Raw genomic sequence first — 24,931 nt, 5'->3', positions numbered from 1 at the left:
CTGAGGCCCCACAGCTATGTCCCTGGGAGTCCCTACTTCCCTTCCCTCTTAGGTTTTCCATTTCCAAACAGGACAGCTGTGTATTTGGAAGATATGAGGCAAACATAATACAACAGGGTGGTAAACACTGCATTTTAGCCCTTGCTGGCCAGTGTTTACCTTTACATTCAGATCGCTGAAAACATGCCATTAGAAACATGGAAAAATGAGACAGCTCTCTCCTTGTAGGTGAGACAGTGAAAATTTTGGCCTCTTTATTGATCACAGGTCATATATTTGGCTTGAAAAACACACGATTAAGAGTCATAACTAACTACAGGAAAACTAATCTTTCCTTTCAGGCTGCTAAATGCTCAGGGAGAGCTGACTTCCACGGTGCACAGCAGTCTCGAGTCGGTCCCACGAAAATGTTCGTGTAAACAAAACAAGAAGACACTGGTTCTCATCACACAAACGTCCCCACCTGTCTAATGGGCACGCCTACTTAAAACATCCCTCTGTGACTGAAAGCACTGTCACCTCTGTTTGCTGGGTGCCATTTTCATTCCAATCACATCCATAAAGTTTAGAAAGAAAGCGAGAAAGTGGTGCGAGTGCTAAGGCTGCCTATGGCTCTTGCTACAAAATAGTTGCTCATCTAATTTAAAGACTTTAAAAAAGACAGGAATTACAGGTTCTTCTTGATCTCAGGAGAACTTCCCAGAAGGAGGTGGAGGGCCGAGGAAACCGCCCGCCTGCTTGGTGGCAGCTCGTGAAGGGGCAAGGCCGAGAATCTTCTGGATGTTCTGTGAGGAAAACGGAATAAAAACTAGGTTTTAATATGAGCTACAGAAGAGTGTTTTACACAGATCCCGTAGGAAGAGAAGCCATACAGGTTAAAAGTACTGTTAGGGCCTAAGGTGGGATGAGTAGCACTGTGCTATGTTTCACAGGCTGCAGCGTGCTAGGGGTCACACACAGAGCCGCTTACCTGATGGGACTTCAGTCTCCAACCAGAGAAGCTGGTTTTGCCAAGTGCAGAATCATAAAAAGAGGTAACCTTTATTTTAGCACAGCGTTTAAAGCACACTCATTAGCTATTTCCCGAGGAAAGCCTTCTCCTTGAGTTGGGTTTTCTGCATGGATTTGGTCATCAGTGTACCATCTAAGCGGAAACCAAAATATTCCAACTCACTTTCTTCAAAGAAGTGAGAGAACTTAGAATCCTACAGAGTAACCTGAGTCAGGACCCTCCTAGATTTTGAGCACTGCCCCTCAACTTTCTCAGGTATCTCACAGTTTTTTAAATTCATCTTTATTAAACTAGTTCTCAAAAAACCGACTATTTTATACTCAGATTTTATCAGTTAATATACATTAAACTAAGTTACATAAATCCAAACACAAGTGAAACCAGCATACGCCAGGGGATAAACACAATCCCGGAGGATGACTCAGTGTGGGAGAGGCGGGGCAGGCAGGGGCTCCCAAGTGATGGGGGACAGCATGGCCCGACTAACCGGGACTCTTCGAGAGGGAAGGGAGGGGCTCACGATGTTAAGAAGGGCAGCAAGTGTCAGCTGCTTCGACTCTCTACCGAGTTTAGAAGGGAGGGATCCTTAAAGATCACCTGGTTATCCCTGCTCAGTTCTTTCATTTTGTATGTGAGGAATTCTAATTAAAACCTGGAAAAGGATCATGGTTTGTCCGAAATCACACGGTGAAATGAAAAGCAAAGTTAGAATGAAAACCTGTGTGCTCTGATTCTGAACCCAATGGGCTCTCTCACCAGCACCTCCCACGTGGATGTTCTGGTCTCAGAACACACTCCAGCCCTAGGTGAGCGGGTCCCCACGTCCGCATTCACACTCGACAGGCACTGAGGGCCAACTGTGCGCGAGGCACTAAGAGAATGCCAGAGCCAGGCCTCCCGGCCTTCATCCCTAAGATGCTGACCCACACAGACGGAGTGTTTATATATCTGAGATAACCGCTGTCGGATTTCAGCAGAATATAACAATATGAAGACAACCTTAAGAATTCATTTAATTATACTGACAGTAAAATACTTGCTTTATTTTATTCACAATACTACAGCTCATGCTTTACTTTAAAAAGAAGTCTGGAAACAAGTTAAGACACATACTTCGTAGGTCAGGCTACTTCTTAGTAAAGATGGAGAATATCTGTATTGTTTTCATTGTAAGAACAGCTCCATATGTCCACTTCTAAAAAACCCATTGACAAAACAATGAGAAAACCCAATGATACAATGTCCCGAATTTCCAATTGCTTTCAATCAGTAAATATTTATTAACCACCCACAATGTATCCAGGGTTAAGCAAGGCATTATGGGAAGCTACTTTAAAAATAAAATGTGAAATAATAAGATATTACCAAATTAGCTACTGATAAACACACTTGTCTAGTTAACAAACACGATGATACGGCCCAGACAAAATAGACCAGGCATCCTTGCTCGGTCATTTTGTAGAGATGGGGTCAATTAAGTGAGTCTTTATCATTTAGAGATTAAAGGCCAGTGTAAAACCTCTGATACCCTCTAAGTTAGAAGTTCACTGTGATTTAAAGAAGACATCTGAAAGGAAAGTAACAGAAGATATTTTGAAGGGCAGACTGCTGTCAGTCTCATTTACGAAGTGAAAACATAAAGGGCTATGGAATGCAACAGATCGAGATCGAGAGCTGCTCCAGATGGAACAGCGTTAACAGGAACCACGCGGCCACAGATGTCAGCAGCCAGGCCTGGAGTGCAGGGAGCCCGGCAGCTCCGTACTTTGTTTCCCTTGTGACCCTTGCCAGGGGCTCCCTTCAGGAACACTACACTAAGCTTATCAGTGCTGCACTGCTCAGGTATTTGTATTTTAATACAAATTGCTCTGCGATTTCCTTTAGGGAAATTCTAAACAGTCTGTTTAAATTCCTACACTGTACTCTCACAAACGAACCCAGGTCTCAGGATGGTTTTTCTTAGATAAAATTTCCCCTGCTCCCGTCAGTAAAGTCTTTTCCTGTAAAACACATGGAGGAATTAACCAATGGCCTCTGCATACAAGAGACCTAGGTTACGGGCCAGCATTACTGTTCTCTGCAGTGACACTAACAGCCTACGTTTCTATGCACTTTCAAGTTCACGAAGCGTTTTAAGGACAAGACAGCGGCCCTCAGTCATCCTCACCTTAGAGATGAGAAAGTGGAGGCAGAGAGAAACCGTAAGTCAGGACGTGAACTGACATATCACCCAAGTCCAGTTTTCACCTATGAAGCCACCTCTCTCTAATAGGTCTTTATCTCAGGAATAAAACCTTATAGCAGGCCTGGCCTGTTTTATTTTATTTTAAATATACCTTTATTAATTTCAGAAAGAGGAAGGGAGAGGGAAAGAGATAGAAACATCAACGATGACAGAGTCATTGATCGGCTGCCTCCTGTTGGGGATCGAGCTTGCAGCCTGGGCATGTGCCCTGACCGGGAATCTGACAGCGATCTCCTGGATCCCAGGTCGATGCTCAACCGCTGAGCCATGCTAGCTGGGCTGGCCGGTGTTTTTTTTTAAATCACAATTTTAAAAACTATGTATGAGCACACCACTGTGAACCTAAAACCACTCTAAACAAAGTCTATAAAAGCGCATTTAAAGAACACACAGAGAATGACAGTTGTGTTAATAATGGCTGAATGCCCTTTTCTCACCCCTCGTCTCCATCTTTTTGAAATACCACTGAACAGGATAAAATAAAGACAAGTACTTCTGTGACGCCATCTCAGCTGCTAGGCACTGTCTTAAGCACTGCACATGATCTTCCTATTTACATCCTCACAGCTCCATGAAGAGGCTGACAGTGCGCTGACTTGCAGAGAAGACTAGCTGTCCGTCAGTACTCGCGGAGCATCACACCACGTAGTGGGGACCTGAGTACGTTACCCCCTACATCTTCCAGTAACCTCCTCCATTAACCTTGATCTGACTGTGGCCTACAGCCTCTCAGTTCTCCCCTTGGAGGTCATTTTCACAGGCCTACTTAGTTAGCAAGATTTAGTTTAGAAATATGAATTTTGCTAGGAGACAGGAGTTTTAATATGTTATAAAGATGATGTGGAAGAACAGTACTAAACACAGGTTTTTAGAAAAATAAAAAGCAATTCTTTTGAATTTCTGTCCAGTTCTATGTAACAGAGTCATAACCGAAGAGTATATATCAGAAGGGAAAACAAAGGAAAAACATTTTCCCGTAATCACGCCTTCTATTGGCAGGAAACTCAGAAAAATACCACTGCAGGATTTGTGTTCCTTCCTCTTTGCAAAAGATAAGAACCTGTGATGAAGAAAAGGAAGTTGTTGGTTGCTCACTGGACATTTTGGGAAGAACCAGGTCATTGGCAATAAACACATTCTGCTAAATTGTATTCCTTAGTCATTTAGCTAAAATAACTCAGCGGTGGAAATCATCAGTTCACTCTTTGTTTCTCTGGCAGCTGGCAGTCAGACTTCACTTACAGTTGATTGCAATTTCTCAAGTTCCCATAATAAAGAATGCAGGGGATGCAAAAAAAAATTCTGGACCTAAAAAATATTAAATCAAAATTTAAAAATCATTGGATGGAGTTGGGGTTAACTCAGATTAAGGATGACAAAGGAGTCAGTACCTCAACAACAGATTAACAGAAATTATCCTAAGAACAGAAAGAAAATATTTTTAAAAATTAAACAGCCTCAGTGTCCTATTGGACAAAACCAAAAAGACTAACATGTAACTAGAATCACAGAAGAAGAAGAAAGAATGGGGCAGAAAAAATATCTGAAGAAATTATGGCTGAAATTTTCTGAGATTTAATGAAAACTTAGCAGGTTAAAAAAAAATTTTTAAACCCTACAGCACATCATAGTCAAATTGCTGAAAACCAAACTCAAAGAGAAAGTCAGAAAGCAACGACCTTATCTACAGAGATGCAGAGATACGTCGACTTCTCACGTATCAGAATAAATGGAGGCCAAAAGATAGTGGAGAGGCATGCTAAGATGCTGAAAGGAGCCCGGCTGGGCGTGGCTCAGCGGTTGAGCATTAACCTAGGATCCAGGAGATCATGGTTTGATTCCTGGTCAGAGCATACACCCAGGTTGCGGGCTCCATCCTCAGTCAAGAGCGAGGAGGCAGCCGATTAATGACTCTCTCTCTACCTTCCTCTCAATAAAGATACATTTATAAAAAATCTGTTTCATAGAACCGACCCCCGAAGACACTGTTCACGGTATGTTTTTCTCTCCAACACCATATTGTAAACACGCACAAGGGACCAATCACACTCTGGTTACTGTGGGTCTGGTTCCCACTGGTTCCACAGGGGAGAGAATCTTGCTTTCCATCCCGTATGCTCACATCACAGAATTCCTGCCATGGCGGACAGACTGGCATCCATGCTCAGCAATGACAGGGAGCATCTGAATGAACCTGAGCCCACGCACTGCAGCAGTTCACAAAGGAGCAGATTCAGACGATGCCTGAACACTCTGCCCCTCTCCATTAGCCGTCAGCCACCACTCTCGGGACCTCATGCATCTCTTGCTGATGCGAAGTCCAGGACTACACATGAAGACACCCTGCCTGTAGGTGAGCTACGCTGGCATTAAGGACTTATGTTCTAAACTTAAATAAAGTGACATACATTAGTGACGAGGCACAGGAGATGGCAGGTGGTCCTTCCATCATTCTGATGACTTGAGGATATATGGACATGACATCATCAGAACCTGTTTTTACACATAGACAAGGCCTATCAAAACCCTCAGGCTGCCCTGGGAAAGCCGAGAGTGTGAGAGGAAAGTAAAACGCATGTGTTTTTATCACCATCCTGACCAATACACCTATTTGAAGAGACCATGTCAGATTCTCACTGATACTTTTTCAGAACCACTAATCCTTTTTGCTTTCAAAGAAAAGAGAGCTCTGTTCATAGCTTTCACAACCTTATGAATTTACAAGAATAGACCAGTTTCTGCTCTGGCTGGTTTGCCTCAGTGGTTAGTGTCAGCCTGCGAACTGAAGGGTCCCCGGTTCAATTCCAGCCAAGGGCACGTACTTCGGTTGCAGGCCTGATCCCCAGTTGGGGTGAGTGCAGGAGGCAGCAAGTCGATGCGTCTCTCTCACATCGATCTCTCAGTCTCCCCTCTCCCCCCCACTTCCCCTCTCTCTGAAAAAGCAATGGAAAAAATATCCTTGGGTGAAGACTGAAAATAAAGAGTAGACCAGCTTCCCCGGGGTGTTTACCAGGTGAGTCTGCTTGGATTTCCCGAGGTGTCGCACACTTCATACGGAGGAGATTGCCATTCACCCAACCCACTCACTCATAATGGGGGGAGGGGGGTAAGTAGCTTAATTAAGAAGCTAAGGAAATGCTCGTCACTATCGACACCTCTGAGGGAAGCTGGCAGGCCTACCATTTCCACCCTACGAATGCACACAAAGGAAATAGTTGTGATGTGAAGGTCAAGGCAGCTAATCGTTAATCACCAGACATTAAGGAAGTAAACTAGAGGAGAAAGATAAAATGACCAAAGGTAATTAGATTTATTTTCAGTTGATATGACATATCATGTTTTAATCTGTGAAAAGGAACTCAGTCCTATCTTGGGCTGGGAACAAATATTAATTTTAAAAACATGCCCAGGATGTGGGGGTGGGAGGGGCAAGTGTGGCCGTAAGAACAACTGTTTACGTTGTAGACCACTGCCATCTGACTGTCACGCATGGTGAGGCTGCCCGCTGGACCCCAGGCCACCTCAGTGAAAACAGAGGCTTAGAGAGGCTACATGACTTCCAAGGACACTCAGGCTAGATGGCAGCAAGATTCAAACCTCCCACTGCTGTACTTCCTCAACCTTACAATGCACTCCTCCCTCTCCCCACCACCGTAAAGAAGAAATGGGTCGTAAATTCTGTTATAGTGTCATCAGCATAATATTATTTTCCCTGAAAGCTCTTACGTCAGTAGTAAACCATATACCCAATACGCCCTAGGAAGGGAAAATTATATGTAATAGATCAAAATCAGATTCACAAACAGTGTTTAATCTTTGTTTAATCTGCTCCACTTGGAATGATTAGCGTGACAGAAATAAATTTAAGTGTACTTCTATGCTCTCCTATTTGATAATGATTTTTTTAAAAATGAAGCTACAGGTGGGAAATTAACCTTTTTATTTCAAAAGAAACATAAGCCCCATGAGGGCAAGGGCCATAAACCCATTTTGTCTACAAACTACACAGAGCACCCAGCACAGAGACTGGTACATGTACGTGCTCAATTTTGTTGAAAGAATAAATATACAGATGAACCTACCAAGAATTATTATTACTGTGATCACCCATTCTCTTAAGGATGTGGGAAATGACAGAAGCAGATAGCTACTCTTAATTCAACCTAATACCACCCCTTCTTCGTAACAGGAGCGTTACTGCTATGATGGGACCCAGAGCTCGCTTGTCTAATTAACCCTCACTTGCAGGCAGTAGAGGACGTGGGTTCTGGTTGATCGGCAGACATGTTATTAATTGACACATGTAAGTGTGGTCATAGGCAACCCGGCGATAAAGTATCCAGTCCCCTCAGCAATGACACTGTGACACTTTAAACACACTAATGACACTAATGAGAAATTACTGTATTCTTTAAAAAACGGCCTCAAACTGGTGAACTGAAGCCTCAGATGAACAGTGCTGGGTGAAAAGGTGCAGGGCAGTCTGGTGATCCCTCCAGAAATTAACACAGAAACTGCACTGTGACTCAGCAATTCCACATCTGAAAACAGGAACTTGGACATTCAGATACCCGCGTTCTAAGGTGGAAACAGCGCAAGTATCCATGGACAGGTAATGGAAAAACAAAACCTGGTTCAGTCCATCCACACAGTGAAATAGTATTTGGCCTTAAAAAAGGAAGGAAATTCTGAAATGCTACAATGTGGATAAACCTTAAAACATTGTGTCAGTCACAGAAGGACAAAAATATTCTATGATTTTATTTATATAAGGTCAAAATCACAAATAGGGGGAGTCAAATTCATGGGAAGGGAAATAGAACGGTGGTTGCCTGGAGCTGGGGGAGGGGGCATGGAGAGTTAGTGTTTAATGGGGAAGACTTCCAGTTTGAGATTAAAAAGTTCTAGAGACAGAGAGTGGTGATGGTTGTACAATAATATGGAATGTACTTAATGTCACAAAACTGTACCGTTAAAATTGGTTGCAAGAGTCAAGTTTACATTATGTCTACTTTACCACAGTAAGCAAGAAGATTAATAGCACTGAAATTACACAGGTACTTTAAGGCACACAGACAATTAAGAAATCACTACCTTAAGAGTTGCAGAGGAGCCTGGCTGGCATGGCTCAGTGATTGAGCATCAACCTATGAACCAGGAGGTCACAGTTCGATTCTCGGTCAGGGCACATGCCCGGGTTTCGGGCTCAATCCCTAGCAGGGGGCATGAGCAGGCAGCTGATCAATGACTCTCATCATTGATGTTTCTGTCCCTCTCTCTCCCTCTCCCTTCCTCGCTCTAAAATCAGTAAAGACATATTTAAAAAAAATATTTGCAGAAAAAATATTAGATGAAAGTAACAAGAACAACACAATAGTGGGGTGAAGGCCTGGGAGGGTGATGGGGGGTCAAAGGGGAAAGAAAGGGGGACATCTGTAATACTTTCAACAATAAAGGTAAGTTAAAGAGAAACAGAAAATAACAAGGACAGCTATGAAGGAAGGGTCACTGAGCGAAAGACACTGAGAAAACCGTTCAGATTTACTGCAACGCAGGCTGAGCGACAGTATGTTCGTGAAGTGAGTAGAGCCCTGAAATGCAGAGTTCCTGAGCCCAAGACTTTAATTACCCCTCTTGCTGTCTAAAGTCCCACCTCAAAAGCACTTCCCTCTCTAACCTTCCTGCCTGACCCTCCTGCTGAGAGAGTGCGAAGTCTGTCTTTGGGTCCCCTCGGCCCTGTGTACTTCTCTCTCAGCCTCCCTCATTTCCACTGTGATACCTGATCCTTGTGGTGGCTTTATCTCAACTGTGAATAACTTAAAGTCACCAGCTCATTCCCCTCACTTTTGTTCCTGCAGTGACAAAGGTGCTGGTGTACAAATAAGAAGAAATCAGGAGGGAAGGACAGCCTCACTCCCTACTACTTTGGACATCTGCCATGAAGAAGGAACCTGAGAGCTTTAAGAACAGGGTGTGGAAACCACGTCTGGTTTCCCAGCGCCTTCCTAGCCCTAAGGATTAGTGATCTGGACTAGACACATTTAAAGCAGCTCTAGCTGACACACTGAAGTCCTAAAACAAGCAACTGAAAGATCTGCAGAGCGCCAGGCAGACACCTCCAGTCTACAGAAGTAAAAGCTAATTTAAGGGATGGCAGTGAGGAAGGACACACAGTCACGTACTGCTTAACGATGGGAACACATTCCGAGAAAGGCGTCCTTAGGCGATTTCGTAGTCGTCCGAACAGCACAGAGGGACCTTCCCAGGCCAGATGGTACAGCAACTACGCGTCTAGGCTGTGTGACACACCAGCGTCACATATGCGGCCTGTCATCACCCAGATGTTGTATGTGGCACATGACTGTCCACATTAACAGTGGGTGTGGTCACTCACCTGTCGGATGGACATGGTGCAGAGAATATACAGGAAGATGAAGGAGCAGTCTGTGGTGTCATCCCCCAGCAGATTCCGATGTGACAGTCCTTGAATGTAGGAAAGGGGGGTAAAAGGGAGCTTTGCCACCACTCTACCATCAAATCTGAAAAGGAAAAAACAAAGAACTGTTATTTTTAGAAGCCTGACAAGTTTCTTAGTTCCCAAGAAGAATCTGGGACAGAAATAGAAGTTTAGGTCCCTTGATCTTTAAAAAACAAGAAAGGGTGATATTCTAAAATGAGGCCTGAAGTACAGGGAGGTAGGAAGGGTGTAGACTGTTCCCATTAGTCTTTTCTAAACTAGTGACTCTTCTTTCAGTATTGGGATCCTGGCAGAAGAATGTATTTGAAGTCCTTCCCATAGAGCAGCCTTTCAGACGTGTACGTGTGCGTGTGCGTGTTGGCTGAAATTACAAGGCTGTTTAGTACACTGTGTTCACAAACAATATTAAGGAAGGGAATCGCATGACTGTAAGGCAGTATTACTGCTGGTAGAAATGGCCAGTTATTTCCTAGTCCATCTATTTCACGAGCACTCACATGTTCAACTTCCAGCAAAACAGAACTCAGATCTGTTGCAGTAATCACACAGTAAAGCCAGAGCCAGTAAGGACAGCCATACCCGCACACACCCACACACCCCCCCACCTACACCCCCCACATATACAATACACCCCCACCCCCACACATACACCCACATCTACCCACATACACATCCACATATCCATACACACACACACACACAGAGCTATGAAAATATCATTTTAAAACTCAGAAGTGTGAGTGATGGAAGGAGACTTGACTTGGGGTGGTGAACATATAGATGATGTATTATAGAATTGTACACCTAAAACCTACATATTTTATTAACCAACATCACCCCAATAAATTCAATAAAAAAGTAAAAAAAATAAAATCAGAAGTTTTGAGTCCTTAGCCAGTCTAGTGTACTGAGCCAGAATATGACAAGTTTAAGGATGTATGAGTACTGGAGTTGTACCAATGAAGCTTACTTATTAACTATAAAACCTTTCAGTGTTTGGTTTGCCTGCTAATTCATGGTGATATGTACCCAAGAAATGAGAGAAAGCATGGCAGTGAAAAAGAGAGTACTGAATTGCTCAGCCAGCATGGCTCAGTGGGTGAGCACTGACCTATGAACCAGGAGGTCACAGTTCAATTTCAGGTCAGGGCACATGCCCAGGTTTTGGGCGCAATCCCCAAGTAGGGGTCATGCAGGAGGTAGCCGATCAATTGACTCTCTCATCATTGATGTTTCTATTTCTTCTCTCCCTTTCCCTTCCTCTCTCTGAAATCAATAAAAAACATACATATATATAAAAGAATACTGAATTTAGAATTATAAGTTAGAAATTATGAGACTTCTGGAAACCTTGGGCAAGTTGTTGAATCTTCCAAAGGTCCCTCAATAGTTAGGTAGTAGTTCTGTATTAAAGTCATTAAACACTTCCTCTGGCCCCTCCCCTAGGCAAAAACATCACTTCTTCCCCCTACTGAACCCCCCCACTTCTGTTATAACATCCATCAATATTTATTTGTCTGTCTTTTCTTCCCATACATATTTTATTAACCAACATCACCCCAATAAAATATGTTGGTTAATAAAATGTTGGTATCACCAAGGGTAGGGGCACACCTGACATGTTATATTCCAATATCTGGAATCATGCTTGGCACAGAGTGGCACTTAACAGTTGGGGAGAGAAGAACAGACTGGGGGGGGAGGCAGTTTACAGGGATAGGGAGAGACAGACAGACAGACAGACAGAAAAGAAGCCAGGAGGAAGAGTAGGAGAAAGGGAAGGAAAGGGTGAGGGAAATTGCAATCCAAGTGGGAGGGTTTGGATGAGCTCTGACAGGTAACAAGTGACGTCTGTCATCTTGGCACTTGTCCAGCTCCTGTCAAAGCAGTTCCACTATTTCCCAGGCCTGCTCCCTGATGGTTCAGACACCAGTAACCTACCTTATCATTAAAAGAGATTACAGTTGTTAAGACTCTATTTTAAGAGTGACAACATCTCTATATGACTACCTTCCTTTTGAAGGCCCCACAACACCTTACTCTTTGCCTTGTATATAAAATATCTTCAATATTAAGAGGGTGAAAGGTTATATGATTGTATTCAATCAAAATTAACTTTCCTTGATTTTGATAACTGGGTTGAGGTTATGTAAGAGGATGTCCATGTTCTGAGGGAAAACACACTCTAGTTGTCATATAAAGGAGCATGAAGACTGCAGCACACTCTCGAATGGCTCAGAAAAATACATAAATCATGGCCATGTGAGGAAAGATGTGATATGGAGACAGAGAAAAAGAGAAGGTGAATGGGGCTAAATGTTAACATTTGTGAATCTGGATAATGGGTATACTATTCTTGAAACTTTTCCGTACATTTGAAATATCAAAATATTACCACAGTATGACAGTTAGGGGCACTCACATGGAATTGAACATCCCCATCAGGGCGGTAAAACAAAAGCCAATTGCAAACATGGACTTCATTCGAACCTGTAAGGAGACCGATACATTGTCACTTCACACTGAGGAGAAACCACAACTGAAGCACACCCCAAAAGTTTGGTTTCATGCAATATTTTAAAGGAGCTCCTTAGCCAAAAGTTGTCTGCCAGCTAACCACCCTCCACCTGCAGGCCCTCTTCTCCTTGCTGGTGGACAGTCTGGGGTGGCCAGTAGGCCAATTCTGGCCGAGTTGTAGGCACAGTGCCGAAAGGACTTTGAAAAGGACAGGCATGGCTGGCATCCATCCTACAGGCCTCCTACTCACTCCTCTTGCCTGGAACGAAGAATCTGGAGGTGAAGCAGCATCGACCCAGACAGCCTGAAGCTAAGGACGGCTCCCTGCATTGCGGATGACATCCCTGAGCTGCCACACCAGCCCAGGACCATCCCCACCCCCAGACTTCTGGAGCAAGTGAAAAAACCTTTATCTGTTTAAGCCTTTGTTAGTTAAGTGTTGTTACTTGAAGCTAACTTCTTTCTTAACCACTATGTCATAAAAATATAAATAAACCAAAGACTATAAAGATGTAAGATTAACAGTTGTTATATCTGAACTTTATCTCTTCTTTCAGTAGCTTCCAAATTTGCTACGGTGAACAAGTAGTAATTGTGTCAACAGAAAAGAAAAGCCATTTTTTAAAAATACACCTCTGAATTATAATCTTTCTTAATAAGAATTTCAAGATAGAGATATATAGTAAAGTATTCTCAGTAAGGCGTCTTACCTGTTGCAAAGTTCAGATGCCCTACATTAAATATACAGAAATCAAGTAGAGAAATTAGACAGGCCATCTCATTAGCCTACCCATGCCTCAGAAAGACGTGTAGAACTGTGCTCTTTATAAACAACAAGCAACGGACAATGAAATCACGTGAGTCTTACACTTAATGGTATGCCTGCCACTCAGAACAAAAGGCTCTCAAAGAACAAGAGGCCCTGTAACACTCCAACCATAAACCTGTGGTGCAGCATTAACGTAGAGGAAGATAAACACAGGGGAGCTGATTACAAATCGCGTGAAAGGAACAAACGATGACCTCAAGACAGCCTAAGGTCTGTTCACATCACCCAAGTGAGGTTTCCTCTCAGCAGCATATTTTACCTCCATCTGGCCGGGAACACCCATGAGCATTTACAGCCTGCAGAGACTGCACATTTCTGAAAAGGCGAATGTGGTGAACCTGATGCAAATGTTTTGCTAAAAAACATCATATGGTTCACCAGGAAGTTACATTTGGGGCTCTCACCATTGACAGGTCTCTGTTGTTATTCTTTAGCTTCTCTTCTTGCCTCTCTGAAAGGAAATGACAAGGTGGTTAATGCAGAGTGCTGAGCACGAGGTCGACGTAAACCATCGCTGACTAGCGACCCAAACACGCCTGTTTCAATCCCCCGCACAGGTGCACTTCATACTAACAGAAAACTCAAATGCAGCAGAGCACCAGAATACTTCAATTAAAGAAAGGAAACTTCAAGCCTAACGTTTAAAACCTGCCTCTGCAACTGTCTTAACTCTACACATAAAGATCCACTCTTGTATCATATTGATAGGAACCAATGAAAAAGGCAGGCATTCCAGACAGCTCTGCATTCTGAGCTGTCTTGGATGGAAGACCAATTAATGATATCCCCTGAAATTTCATGGAGATTTGGAAATGGAGAAGCAGCAACATTTAAATCATCTGCCTGATGCAGCCACCTTTTATGGGAAATAGCACAAAGGCCTAGAATGAATATATAAATTCAGAGCCATGAATAAATTAAATTTCAGCAATGTCCTCCCGTATTTCCAAGTATCTAGGGAAGGAGATCCACCCCACTCAGTCAAGCTTCAGAGAGCCTGCCCTCCGTCCCAGCCACCTTCTAGGGATGCCTCTTCTCACCATGTCTCTGCAGGTCAGCATGCAAGTGCTCCTAACACCCCCCCCCCCCCGCCACTGTCAGCCTGAGGTAGCCAGTCCATGAGATTGCCCATAACCTCTGGTGTAAAAAGATGAGCTGAGCCAATTGGATTCCTTCTCTTAAGAATTTAAATCAGAAAATCTTAGGAAATTAAGTCAATTAACTGTGGAAGCAGAAACAGAAAAATTACAATGTAGTGCTGGCTCTCAAACTTCAGTTTACCTAAGAATTACCTGGGCAGCTTGTTAAGAAAGCAGATTTCTGGGCCCCATGTCAAGACTGTGATACAGTAAAGCCTGGGAGTTGGACTCGGTCCCTAAGTTTTAACAAGTGTCTGGAGCAGTACTTACATGGGTGGCCTACAGAGCACGTGTGAGGTGCACATAGAAAGATCACCAGGACACGGCCAGAGGTAGGGGAAGGCCACAAGTACCTGCTAGAGAAGCACTAGAAGATGTGGGGCAGCTGAAGAGCAGAGAGAAGCCAGTGCTGACAGCAGAGCCCTGAAGACAAGAAGCCCACTGTAAGCCTCACCTCTGGCTCCTTTGGCCTGTGGGGCTCGTCTGACAAAGTCCCTGACTTCCTGGAACCAGTCAGTTCAGCTTTTCCTGAGTCTGGATCACATATATCCCTATCATACATCCCTCGTTGTTTCAGTAACATGACTGCAGCCTAAATCAAATTCATGTATCAAGAGAAAATTAGTTTCTCGCCCGGCCAGCATGGCTCAGATGTTGAGCACTGACCCATGATCCAGGAGATCGAACTTTGATTCCCAGTGGAGCACATGCCCAGGTTGTGGGTTCGATCCCCAGTGGTTGTGGGCTTGATCCCCAGTGGGGGGTGTGCAAGAGGCAGCTGATCAACGACTCTCTCATCACTGATGTTTCTCCCTCCCTCCCTCTCCCACTTTCTGAAATCAATAAAGACATATTTAAAAAAAAAAAAGAGTAAATTAGTTTTTCTTCTATGAGAGGGAAATGTAAAATAGCCACAATACCTGCACTAAAAACTAAAAACGGGAACCATGGGCCCTAGCCAGGTAGCTCAGTTGGTTAGAGCATCGTCCCGATACACTGAAGTTGTGGGTTTGATCCCAGTCAGGGCACATACAAGAATCAACCAATGATGCATAAATAAGTGGAGCAATCAATCGATGTTTCTCTCTCTACCTTTCTCTTTCTAAAAATCAATAAATAAAAATTTTTTAAAAAGAATGGGAACCATCACCCTAGCCAGTTTTGCTCAGTGGTTAGAACATCGGCTCACGGACTCTCAGACTGAAGCGCCCTGGGTTCATTCCATTCTGGCCAAGGGCATGTACCTTGGTTGTGAGCTCCACCCCCAGCCCTGGTCGGGGCAAGTGAGGAAGGCAACCAATCAATGTGTCTCTCTCACATCAGTGTTTCACGCTCACTCTCTCTCTCTCTCTCTCCCTTCCTTCCACTCTCTCTGAAAAGCAATGGAAAAAATATCCTCAGGTGAGGATTAAAAAGAAAAAAAATAAGGAAACCATCAAATCTTCCATTTCAGTGAAGACGCCTCGGTTTCAAATTACTGGCTCTTCCTGAGCTCCATCAAAGAGCCTCCCTGGTGGTCAATGGCGTTTGCCTCTGTGGACACAGGACATTGCCAACCAGGCCCCTCTACTGAAAACTCGCTTCTTTCAGAGCAGCAGAATCATTCTGTATAGCCCCCCCTCCCCAGGACTACGTATATATAAAATATATATATATTTTTTTGGAAGAAAATCATTTTATTGTAATTGATTCACAAACAGTAATATCACAAAAGCCGGTTTAAGAAGGCCACACAAACATCTGCCCAGCCCCAAACTCAATACCATCTCAATGAACTTCTACACAGCAAGAACACTCTTCCATTGCAATTCTAAGGCAAGGAAACTTTTTTTTTTTTAAATATATCTTTATTGATTTCGGAGAGAGGAAAGGAGAGGGAGAGAGAGAGATAGAAACATCAATGATGAGAGAGTCATTGATTGAGCCCACAAGCGGGCATGTGCCCTGACCGGGAATCAAACCCCAATTGCCTGGATCCTAGGTCGATGCTCAACCGCTGAGCCACGCCCGGCCAGGCGAGGCAAGGAAACTATTAATGATAAAGGAGAGTTAACTTGTAGTTTTATACTTTCACTATCAATTACATTTTTATACTAAATTAATGTGGATATGAGACATGATTTTCCATTTCTTCAATGCAAACTTCTTGATTAGGCAAATCCATTTGCAAATTTGCACTGTTTCAGCACCTTGCTGAAATGCCCACAAAGCTTAAGGTCATCCTGGTTCTGGGCACACTCCAAAAACTGTTTTATCTTATAGTGGCATGGGCCAAACTGCTGCTGCTGGTATGCCAGTTGAGTTCCCTAAGGCTCCTAGTAAGTAATGTCGGGCCTTGAGGGCTCAGCATTACTTCCTCCACTGATGCCCCCAGTGATGGCATGGCCTAACGTGTGGCCGACAGCAGAGCCCACAGCTACACCAGCTGCAGTGGTTGCCATCTGGCCATCAGACCTGGCTGCTGGGGTGCAGCAGCAGGTGAGCCAATAGCAGATGGTGCAGCCGGTGCTGGTGGCTGAGCTGCTGGTGCTGGCCTGGGTGCAGCTATTATCTGAGGTGCCCGTCTGGCCAGAGGGGCCATGCGGGAGAGGTGCAGCTCCACGCGGCATCTTAACTGCGCAGCAGATCGGAGTCTGCCGGACTACATATGTTTTTGTAAATAAGCTCAAGTGGGGAATGTGAGCCGAGGGAGAGTAAAGATTGCAGAATAACAACAATGTTATTACAGTCAACACACAGGAGTACTTGACTGGTGAACTGCAACTCTGCCTCTGTGCTATCAGCAGCAGGTCTAAGTGGAGGGGTCCATCAGTTCAAACAGTGTCCACAAGATTACAATAAATTATTTATTTATGAGAAGCACTGCTTTTCTTAACAGACTAAAGTTTCCATCATTTCTTGTAAGACAGCATCATGGGGTGTTGCAGATAATGTTCTCAAAAATAACCTAGAGGGGTACTAAGGGTAAACTGTATCGGGGTGAGTTGTTCATGACGTGCCTACCAGTGCAGATGCCAAGGTGAACAAGAGCAGGAGCAATTTTATAAGGTCCAAGAGAATGCAGTTTAGCTTACAGATTTCTGAGAGTTGGGCTGAATCTAAGAGTAAGGCTTCCGGACAGGTTGTCTGCCTTGTAAGCAGCACCTATTAAATATTATGTCTTTAACTCCTGATAAGACTCTGATGCTCAACTCTTTGTAAATATTATTTCTCTTCACTTCTAATGATAATTCTTTGGAGAGCAAACAATTCAAGGCTGCATTCCATGTTAAGATAAGTTGAGTTTAGATCCTGTGTTGTCAATTTAAGGGCAGCAGGTAGTCTGCTTTCCATTTTTATATCTTTCCTATCCTGTATGACAAAGCTACTTGAAAGAACTGTCCATGTTCAAGGTCTCAGTTCCTCACCATGCACGTGCTCCCAAATCTACACAATCTGGCTTCTGTTCCCATCATGCCGCTGCAATCACTCTTGCTAAGTCACTAAGAACCTCCGTTCTGCCTCTCAGACATTTAACACCCACCTTCTGCCTCTCCAGCCCCTGAAACTCTCCTCTCAACTTCTGCAATACCCCTTTCCAGCTGCTGAGGCTGGCCCTCTGCAGAGCTCCACCTCTGCTCGCCCTTGAATACCTGTTTCCTCAGGACTCTCTGTCCTCAGCTCTGGCTTTTCTTACTCCACACAGTCTCCCTATGGTCTCACCTACCTGGTAGACTCGATTACTACTTATCAATGTGGGATTCTAAAATCTCCGGGTAGCCTTTATCCCTCTGCAGCTCCACTACCATCCATCCACTGTGTACCAAATGTCTCCGCCCTTTGCCACACAGGCACGCCAAGTCCACTGTGACCAAACCTGAGACCACCTGCTCTCTTCTTCCCCACCCCAACCTGCTCCCCCTACAAACCAGAGACCCAGGCTCCTCCCTAGATGCCACCTCTCTCCACACCTGCCGCTCAGCCATCACCAGCCTGTCACTTCCACCTCCCTGATACCCGCTGAATCTAGCATCTACTCCAACCCCAGGGCGAAAGTGCAGGCTCTTGCCAGCTTTATGCCTGGGATACTCAGAAAGCCTCATGACCTCCCTGCCTCCAGAGTGACCCACCCCCCCGTTTACCCTCCACACTGCTGCCAGAGTTGTCTTCCTGAGTTGGACGTCAGGCCTCTTTACAGGAAAGCTTCTGGATGTAAGTTCAACTCCTTGCCTTCCTGAACTAGATGCTACTTTCTCCAGCCTCCCCTGCCTGTCCTTCCCACACAGCTCCTCTAATCTGTTATACTAAACTACTTCCATTTTCACGTATGCACCCTGCTATTTGGCCCCTCTGCACTTTCGAAGGTGCCTCTCCTCCTGCATAGTGCGCGGAGCTCACGAGTGTGGGGTCTGCAGTGACGAAGGACTAGGCTGCAACTCTGCTCGGCACCAACTTCACCTATCGTTCACTGAGCTTCAGCCATAGTCTCCCTCTAGGAAAATGAGGAAACCCTCCCTACCACACAAGTTAAGAGAATTAAAAGTATGTAAAGTGCCCACCTCAGCATGTTGCAGATGGTAAGTGCTCAATAAATACTGACCAGCACTTTATTTCTATTTTTATTTAGATAACTCACACTAAAGCTTCAAGATTCAGCTAAAGCATCATCTCTTCAAGAAAACCTGACCCCTGCCTTGCCTGCGTGGCTCAGCAGTTGAGCACTGACCTAGGATCCAGGAGATGGAGGTTCAATTCCCGATGGGGCACATGCCTGGGTTAGGGTCTTGATCCCCAGTCAGGAGCATGCAGGAGGCAGCCAATCAATGACTCTCTCATCATTGATGTTTCTATCTCTCTCTCCTCACTTCCTCTCTCTGAAATCAATAAAGATATATTTTTTAAAAATTAAAAAAAAGAAAACCTGACCCCTTACGTTGGCTTGGATATACTTTTTCTTTACTTTCATGACACTCAGAATGGACCTCCACAGAAGCACTTACCGTACTGTGCTGGTTTGTTAGGCCCATCTACACAGACCTCCTAAAAGAGGGAAATTTTTCAACCTTGTTTCTCCAGGGCCTACCAGAGCAACTGACCCACACACAGTAGATGAGGTAGCATTTCGCCACAGAACCAGCCAAGCAGGCTGTGTGTAAACACCTGCTCCCCTGCACTGAGCTGAGTAGCTTTCATCAGAGGGGACACTGGTAGAGGCCTGCCTGGCAGGAGGCCCTCCCTGCTGGGATATAACAGCAGTGCCCTGGGTACAGAAACATAGTTTCTGAACCAAAAATACAGCCTCTTCCTGATTTCAGTCAGGAAGCATCATAAAGCATCAAAAATACAAATCACATCTAATCATTTATAAATTGTCTTTTTGGAACAGAATTACATTCCATAATTAAATTCTACAACACACTGAAAAACCAAAGACATGTCACTAACTTTCAGACAAGATAAAAATTCCTCAGCAGAAAATTTCCTACCGCTTGGTGGGTTTCCATCACCAGTCAATTCTCAGTAGGGAAGCCACAGCAACAACAAACACAAGCAATTCAGACTTAACTGGGAATAAGAGTTTCAGGTATGAAAAACAATGTGCTTTGGCACCTAAGCCAAGAACCCTCAGCCAAGCTCAAAAGCCAGAGATGTCAACATCATTTTACTAAAACTGAAATTTCAAAGCTAAGAGCCAAAAGGAGCAACTGCTTGAACTTGTCCTATAGAATGGTCGAGAAAATCGAGTAAGAAAACGTAGCAAGTGCCCGGTGAACCATAGTCACACACACACACACACACACACACACACACACACACACGTTACCACTGTCAGCATTCTTATTATAGCATCACATCTGAGAATTCATTTCTCCCAAGAAAACCTAAATTTTGTGTATACCAATAACTCATCTTACCTATTTTCTTTTTTTGTTGTCGGCCAGCTGACTCTGTTATTGTTTCCTTCTTCTTTTCCACTGTAAACAACATAGTAACACAGTAAAAATTAATTGGGTATTATGCTAAAGAAACAAAGGCTGCTTTACTGAAGCCAAACCAATGGAAGCAGCTGACAAGAAAGTTACACCCTGACTTTGACTGCGATCATGATTAAGTCAACTGGTCTGCTCCTACACCTGCTGACAGTAAAAGGTGGACACAACATTCTAATACTAAAAGAGCAATATGATAAGCATCGTAAATCAAATACCCATAAAGGATTGTAGAACACAATCATAATCTAAACAATGAGTTTTCAGACCATCAGCGGAGGGTGATTGCCTCAGGCTGAGTCCAAGCACATTTTCAAGTTCTGTTCTCATATAACTATGGCTAATTATAGTTACATTCTCATAGTCACTACAGAAGATAGGACTCATTCATTCAGCTATTGGCTGCCTACCTAAAAGGCACCGTTCTGGCTAGATAAAAAGATAAACATGATCCACTCCCTCTAAAGAGCAATCCATTGAGGGCAGATAATTAAATAACAATTATAGGACAGAAAATAGGCAAGATACACATATGCAGAAGGTAGGGAAAGCAGGGGGGCCAAAAAAAACTAAGACCAACTATTTTTTTTTAGTTTTCTTTTAATATTTTTTTAAAATTGATTTTAGAGAGAAAGGAAGGGTGAGGAAGAGAGAACATTGACGTGAGAGAGAAACATCAATCAGTTGCCTTCTGTAAGCGCCCCGACTGGGGCTCAAACCCCCACCTAGATATGTGCTCCGACTGGGAATCGAACCCGAGGCCCTTCCGTGCCCAGGATGATGCTCCAACCAAGCCGCACCAGCTGGGACAGACCAATGTTTTTTTTTTAATCCTCACCCGAGGATATTTTTTCCACTGCTTTTCACAGAGAAAGGAAGGCAGGGGGAGAGAGAGAAACACGGATGTGAGAGAGACACATCGATTGGTTGCCTCCCGCACGCACCCCAGCCAGGGCTGGGGATCAAGCCTGCAACTGAGGTACGTGTCCTTGGCTGGAATCTAACCCGGGACCCTTCAGTCCACGAGCTGATGCTCTAACCACTAAGCCAAACTGGCCAGGGCAAGACCAACTTTTTTTGATGCGTATCAATTAACAAGATGATTGAATAACCGTAAGCTTTTGAAGAGAAATAGTGTAATATATTTATATTTTATAGTTACTATCTTTAATCCCCCAGGAAAGGACTAAGAATAGACATGTCAACAATGACCTTTACTTGCCCTAGCCAATTTGCTCATTGGTTCGAGCGCTGTCCCCTGGACTGAAGGGTCCCAGGTTCAATTCCGGGCAAGGGCATGTATCTCAGTTGCAGGTTTGATCCCCAGCCCTGGGTTAGATTCTTGTGCTCATCTGATCCTTGGCATTATTTGGGGAGTACTGACATTATCCTAAAAGCTGCCCTGCTGTGTTCGAGCAGGAGGCAACCAATCAATGTGTCTCTCTCACATCGATGTTCCTCCCTCCCTCTCCCTTTCTCTCTCTCTCTCTCTCCCCCCTTCCAATCTCTCTGAAAAGCAATGGAAAAGATAGCCTCAGGTGAAGATTAAAAAAAAAAACTACAGCTATGGAAGCTTTGCCTGGCAACTGCATTACTTTAAATTTGGGTGTAAAGTGAAAACAACTTATTTCTATAATGCAGATACTTAAGAGACAAAGCAATTAGAGTGGACACTAAAGAAGTTCATAATCTATTTATGTAAATAATTAATGTATGAAAATATTCATCACAACACACATGAAGCTCAATGTGATTTGTGTTTCAGTAGGCTCCTCACTGACATATGTGACATGAAAAGTGTATATGGACACAATCACACGATGGCCAACTAGCGTATGGTCACAGCAGAACAAGTTCTCACAAAGAAAACAGGTCAGTGTGGATGGAGCAGTGTGAGTGGCAGGGACAGCATATTAGGGTGGTAAAGGAGACACTGTGGGCCACTGGAAGAATTTTGGGTTCTCCTTCAAGTGGAAATGGGACACCATCATAGGGTTATGAGTAGAGGAGGGACTTGATCTGACAAGCTTTTGAAAGGATTATTCTGCCTGTTATCTTGGGAACAGACTATAGGGAGACAGAAACACTTGTTGGAGGCTATTGCAATAATCATGCGAAAGATGATGGTGGCTTAGACCACGAGAGACACCAGTGAGGTGATGAAAAGCAGTTGGAGTCTGGGTGTATCTGAAGGCAGCCCAACAGCATTGGATGCAGACTGAGAAAAGGGTCAAGAGCACCACGCAGGGATGATGGCAAGTGGAAGGTCGGAGCTGCCACAAGCACAGGCATGAAAGCTACCAATGAGGCAGGCTTGGAGGCCAGGAACAAGTGTTCGGTTTGGATGTGTTGGGTTTGAGATGCGTATTAGCTACTGCAGTGGATCAACAAGTTGAATATATGAATGTTGCATTAAGAGAGGGGTAGGGACATAAATTTATTTATTTATTTATTTATTTATTTATTTATTTATTTAAAATATATCTTTATTGACTTCAGAGGGAGGGAGAGGGAGAGAAAAAGATAGAAACATCAATGATGAGAGAGTAGTCATTGATTGGCTGCCTCCTGCCCGCCCGACTGAGTATCGAGCCACAACCTGGGCATGTGCCCTGACATTGGAATTGAACCTTGATCTCCTGGATCCTAGGCCAATGCAAAACTGCTGAGCCACGCCTGGCTAGGCGGGACATAAATTTAGAGGTCACTGGCAAACAGAGCACACAAATGAGTTCACCACTGGAGTGAGTGAAAAAATTGGGGATCGCCCCAAAAAACAGGAGGTCAAGAAGAGGAACCAACAAGAAAATTGTAAAAGAATGACCAGCCAGAGGAAAACAAGACTAAGGAGTGTCCTGGAATCGAATGAAGAAAGTGCTCCAGGGTCTCTGGCCTGCACTACTCGAAGCATGGAGGTACCTTCCCCAAACAGGGAAATCCTGACAGAGGATCACACCTGTGACACCTGTAAAGCCAATGAGCCTGGTTTTAAATATGTTGGGGTGCCCAGCCGGGCGTGGCTCAGCGGTTAAGCATCAACCTAGGGATCCAGGCGATCAGGGTTCGATTCCCGGTCAGGGCACACGCCCGGGTTGCGGGCTGCAGCCAATCAGTGACTCTCCATCACTGATGTTTCTAGCTCTCTCTCTCCCTCTCCTTTCCTCTCTCTGAAATCAATAAAGATATATTTTAAAAAATAAATAAATAAATATGTTGGGGTGCATTGTCAATAATAAATAAGTGAAGGAACAGTAAGCTGTAATTTTAAAAGCTTGAGTTTGTCTTCCAACTCTTTATTTGCTCTGTGACGTTAGTATGTCATTCAACCTTGCTAAGCCTTGATCTCCTTTTCTACGAAGGATAATATTCATACAACTAACCACAAATGGTTACGTGGATCAAATGACTCGTTGTAAAAAAGAAAGCATCAAACTCTTATGAAGACATAAAGAAAAGTCGCAGAATTCAGAAAGTCCTGCGGAAATTCCTACTTTATTTGAAAGGCAACAAACTCTACCTGTTCTTAACCTTTTTGTCAAACGCACCTTCAACCACCTGAAACATGACTTATCCACTAGGACACCACTTACCTTGATACTGATCATAACGACCTGTTATTCTCAAACACACCTTAGTCCTTAAAATGCCCCCCTATTTTTGCACCTATGGCACTTCATTTGTCTGGAAATCCTTCCCCCATCTCATTCTCCACCCAAATCCTAACCACCCACAAAGGACTGCAAGGCCACAATGGTTTCCACAGCATGTAACAGGTACCTTTCACATCACTGACATTGTGCATAAAAGTCATATTCCTAATTAGACTTCAGCTGGATTCGTCTCTGCGGCCCTATAAGGTTTTCGTGTGGCTGGTGCTCCTCAGACAGTCACTGTGAACAGCGCTTCATGAGCTTGACCCGCTGCAACTACTCCTGAAGGAAGCTGCCATACTCACATTTCTTACTCTGTTTTTCCACTTCCGCCTTCAGCCTCTTGTACTTGTCTGTCCTGTAAACCAGGACCCAGGTGATACCTGCAACAGAAAGAGCAACGTGCCCATGGAGAAATGTTTACAACGGTCCCAGCAACTGTCATTAGTGGCCACTGCTGGGTAAGAAGGAATTTCAGCTCTTTTGCTTTATAGGTGCCCGTAGTTAAAACGACTGACTCTTCAAGCAAGGCGTCTCCGCAGACACGCGGGGACCCAAAAAACCGCAGTGACCAGAGACCGGCCGCCGCGCGCACGACCCCGCGCCCAGCGGCGCACCAGTCGCCCGAGGCTCCCCGGGGTAGAGGACACGCGCCCTCGAGCACGCAGGGCCGGCGACCTGGCCGTGGCGGCGCGGGGACCCTGCCTGAGACCTCCCCTCGGGCACAGCTCCGGCGGCCGGGGAGCAGCGCCTCACCCTCGGCGAGCAGAGCCGTGCACACGGAGATGAAAACGATGAGCAGCGTGTCCGCGAACATGGTGCTCATCCTGCACTTCCGGCTCTGCGCTCCCACCCCCGGGGGAGGGAAGCTCCGCAGCCCGAAAAGTGAGCGAAAGACGGTTTTCCTAGACTTCAGGACCACAGGGCGCCACAGCAGCTCTGACAGCTCGGGCGCCACACTTCCGCTTCCGGGGCGCAGCGCAGGAAGAGCTCTCGCCCGAGGGGCCCTGACCGCGCGAACCCAGCGGAAACCCAGCCGCGCTCGGGCGGGTCTCGCGAGAGGTGAAGGTCGAGCCGCCGGGTCGGGGCGTT

At 44.7% G+C, this 24,931-nt stretch overlaps 1 protein-coding gene and 1 pseudogene across 2 annotated transcripts; both read right to left on the bottom strand.

Moving 5' to 3' along the window:
• Positions 1-222: 222 nt before the first annotated feature.
• TMCO1 (transmembrane and coiled-coil domains 1) lies at positions 223-24,931 on the bottom strand. Of its 2 annotated transcripts, none has more exons than XM_016214071.2 (7): positions 24,596-24,909; positions 24,145-24,222; positions 20,115-20,174; positions 13,486-13,532; positions 12,158-12,225; positions 9,652-9,796; positions 223-785 (listed from the first exon to the last, which is right to left on the bottom strand). In XM_016214071.2, the coding sequence occupies exons 1-7, from the start codon at positions 24,663-24,665 to the stop codon at positions 687-689; spliced, it is 567 nt and encodes a 188-aa protein (XP_016069557.1). In that variant the 5' UTR covers positions 24,666-24,909; the 3' UTR covers positions 223-686. The 2 variants fall into 2 exon arrangements, with proteins under 2 accessions (XP_016069557.1, XP_087684364.1); XM_087828238.1 differs by lacking the exon at positions 223-785 and adding an exon at positions 9,130-9,553 and having other exon boundaries at positions 24,596-24,931.
• Positions 16,221-17,682, bottom strand: LOC107537940 (coiled-coil-helix-coiled-coil-helix domain-containing protein 2 pseudogene; annotated as a pseudogene).

Source organism: Miniopterus natalensis, chromosome 19, assembly GCF_054644295.1.
Source record: "Miniopterus natalensis isolate mMinNat1 chromosome 19, mMinNat1.hap1, whole genome shotgun sequence".
Taxonomy (NCBI): Eukaryota; Metazoa; Chordata; class Mammalia; order Chiroptera; family Miniopteridae; genus Miniopterus; species Miniopterus natalensis.
This window is presented reverse-complemented; position numbering and strand designations above follow the sequence as displayed.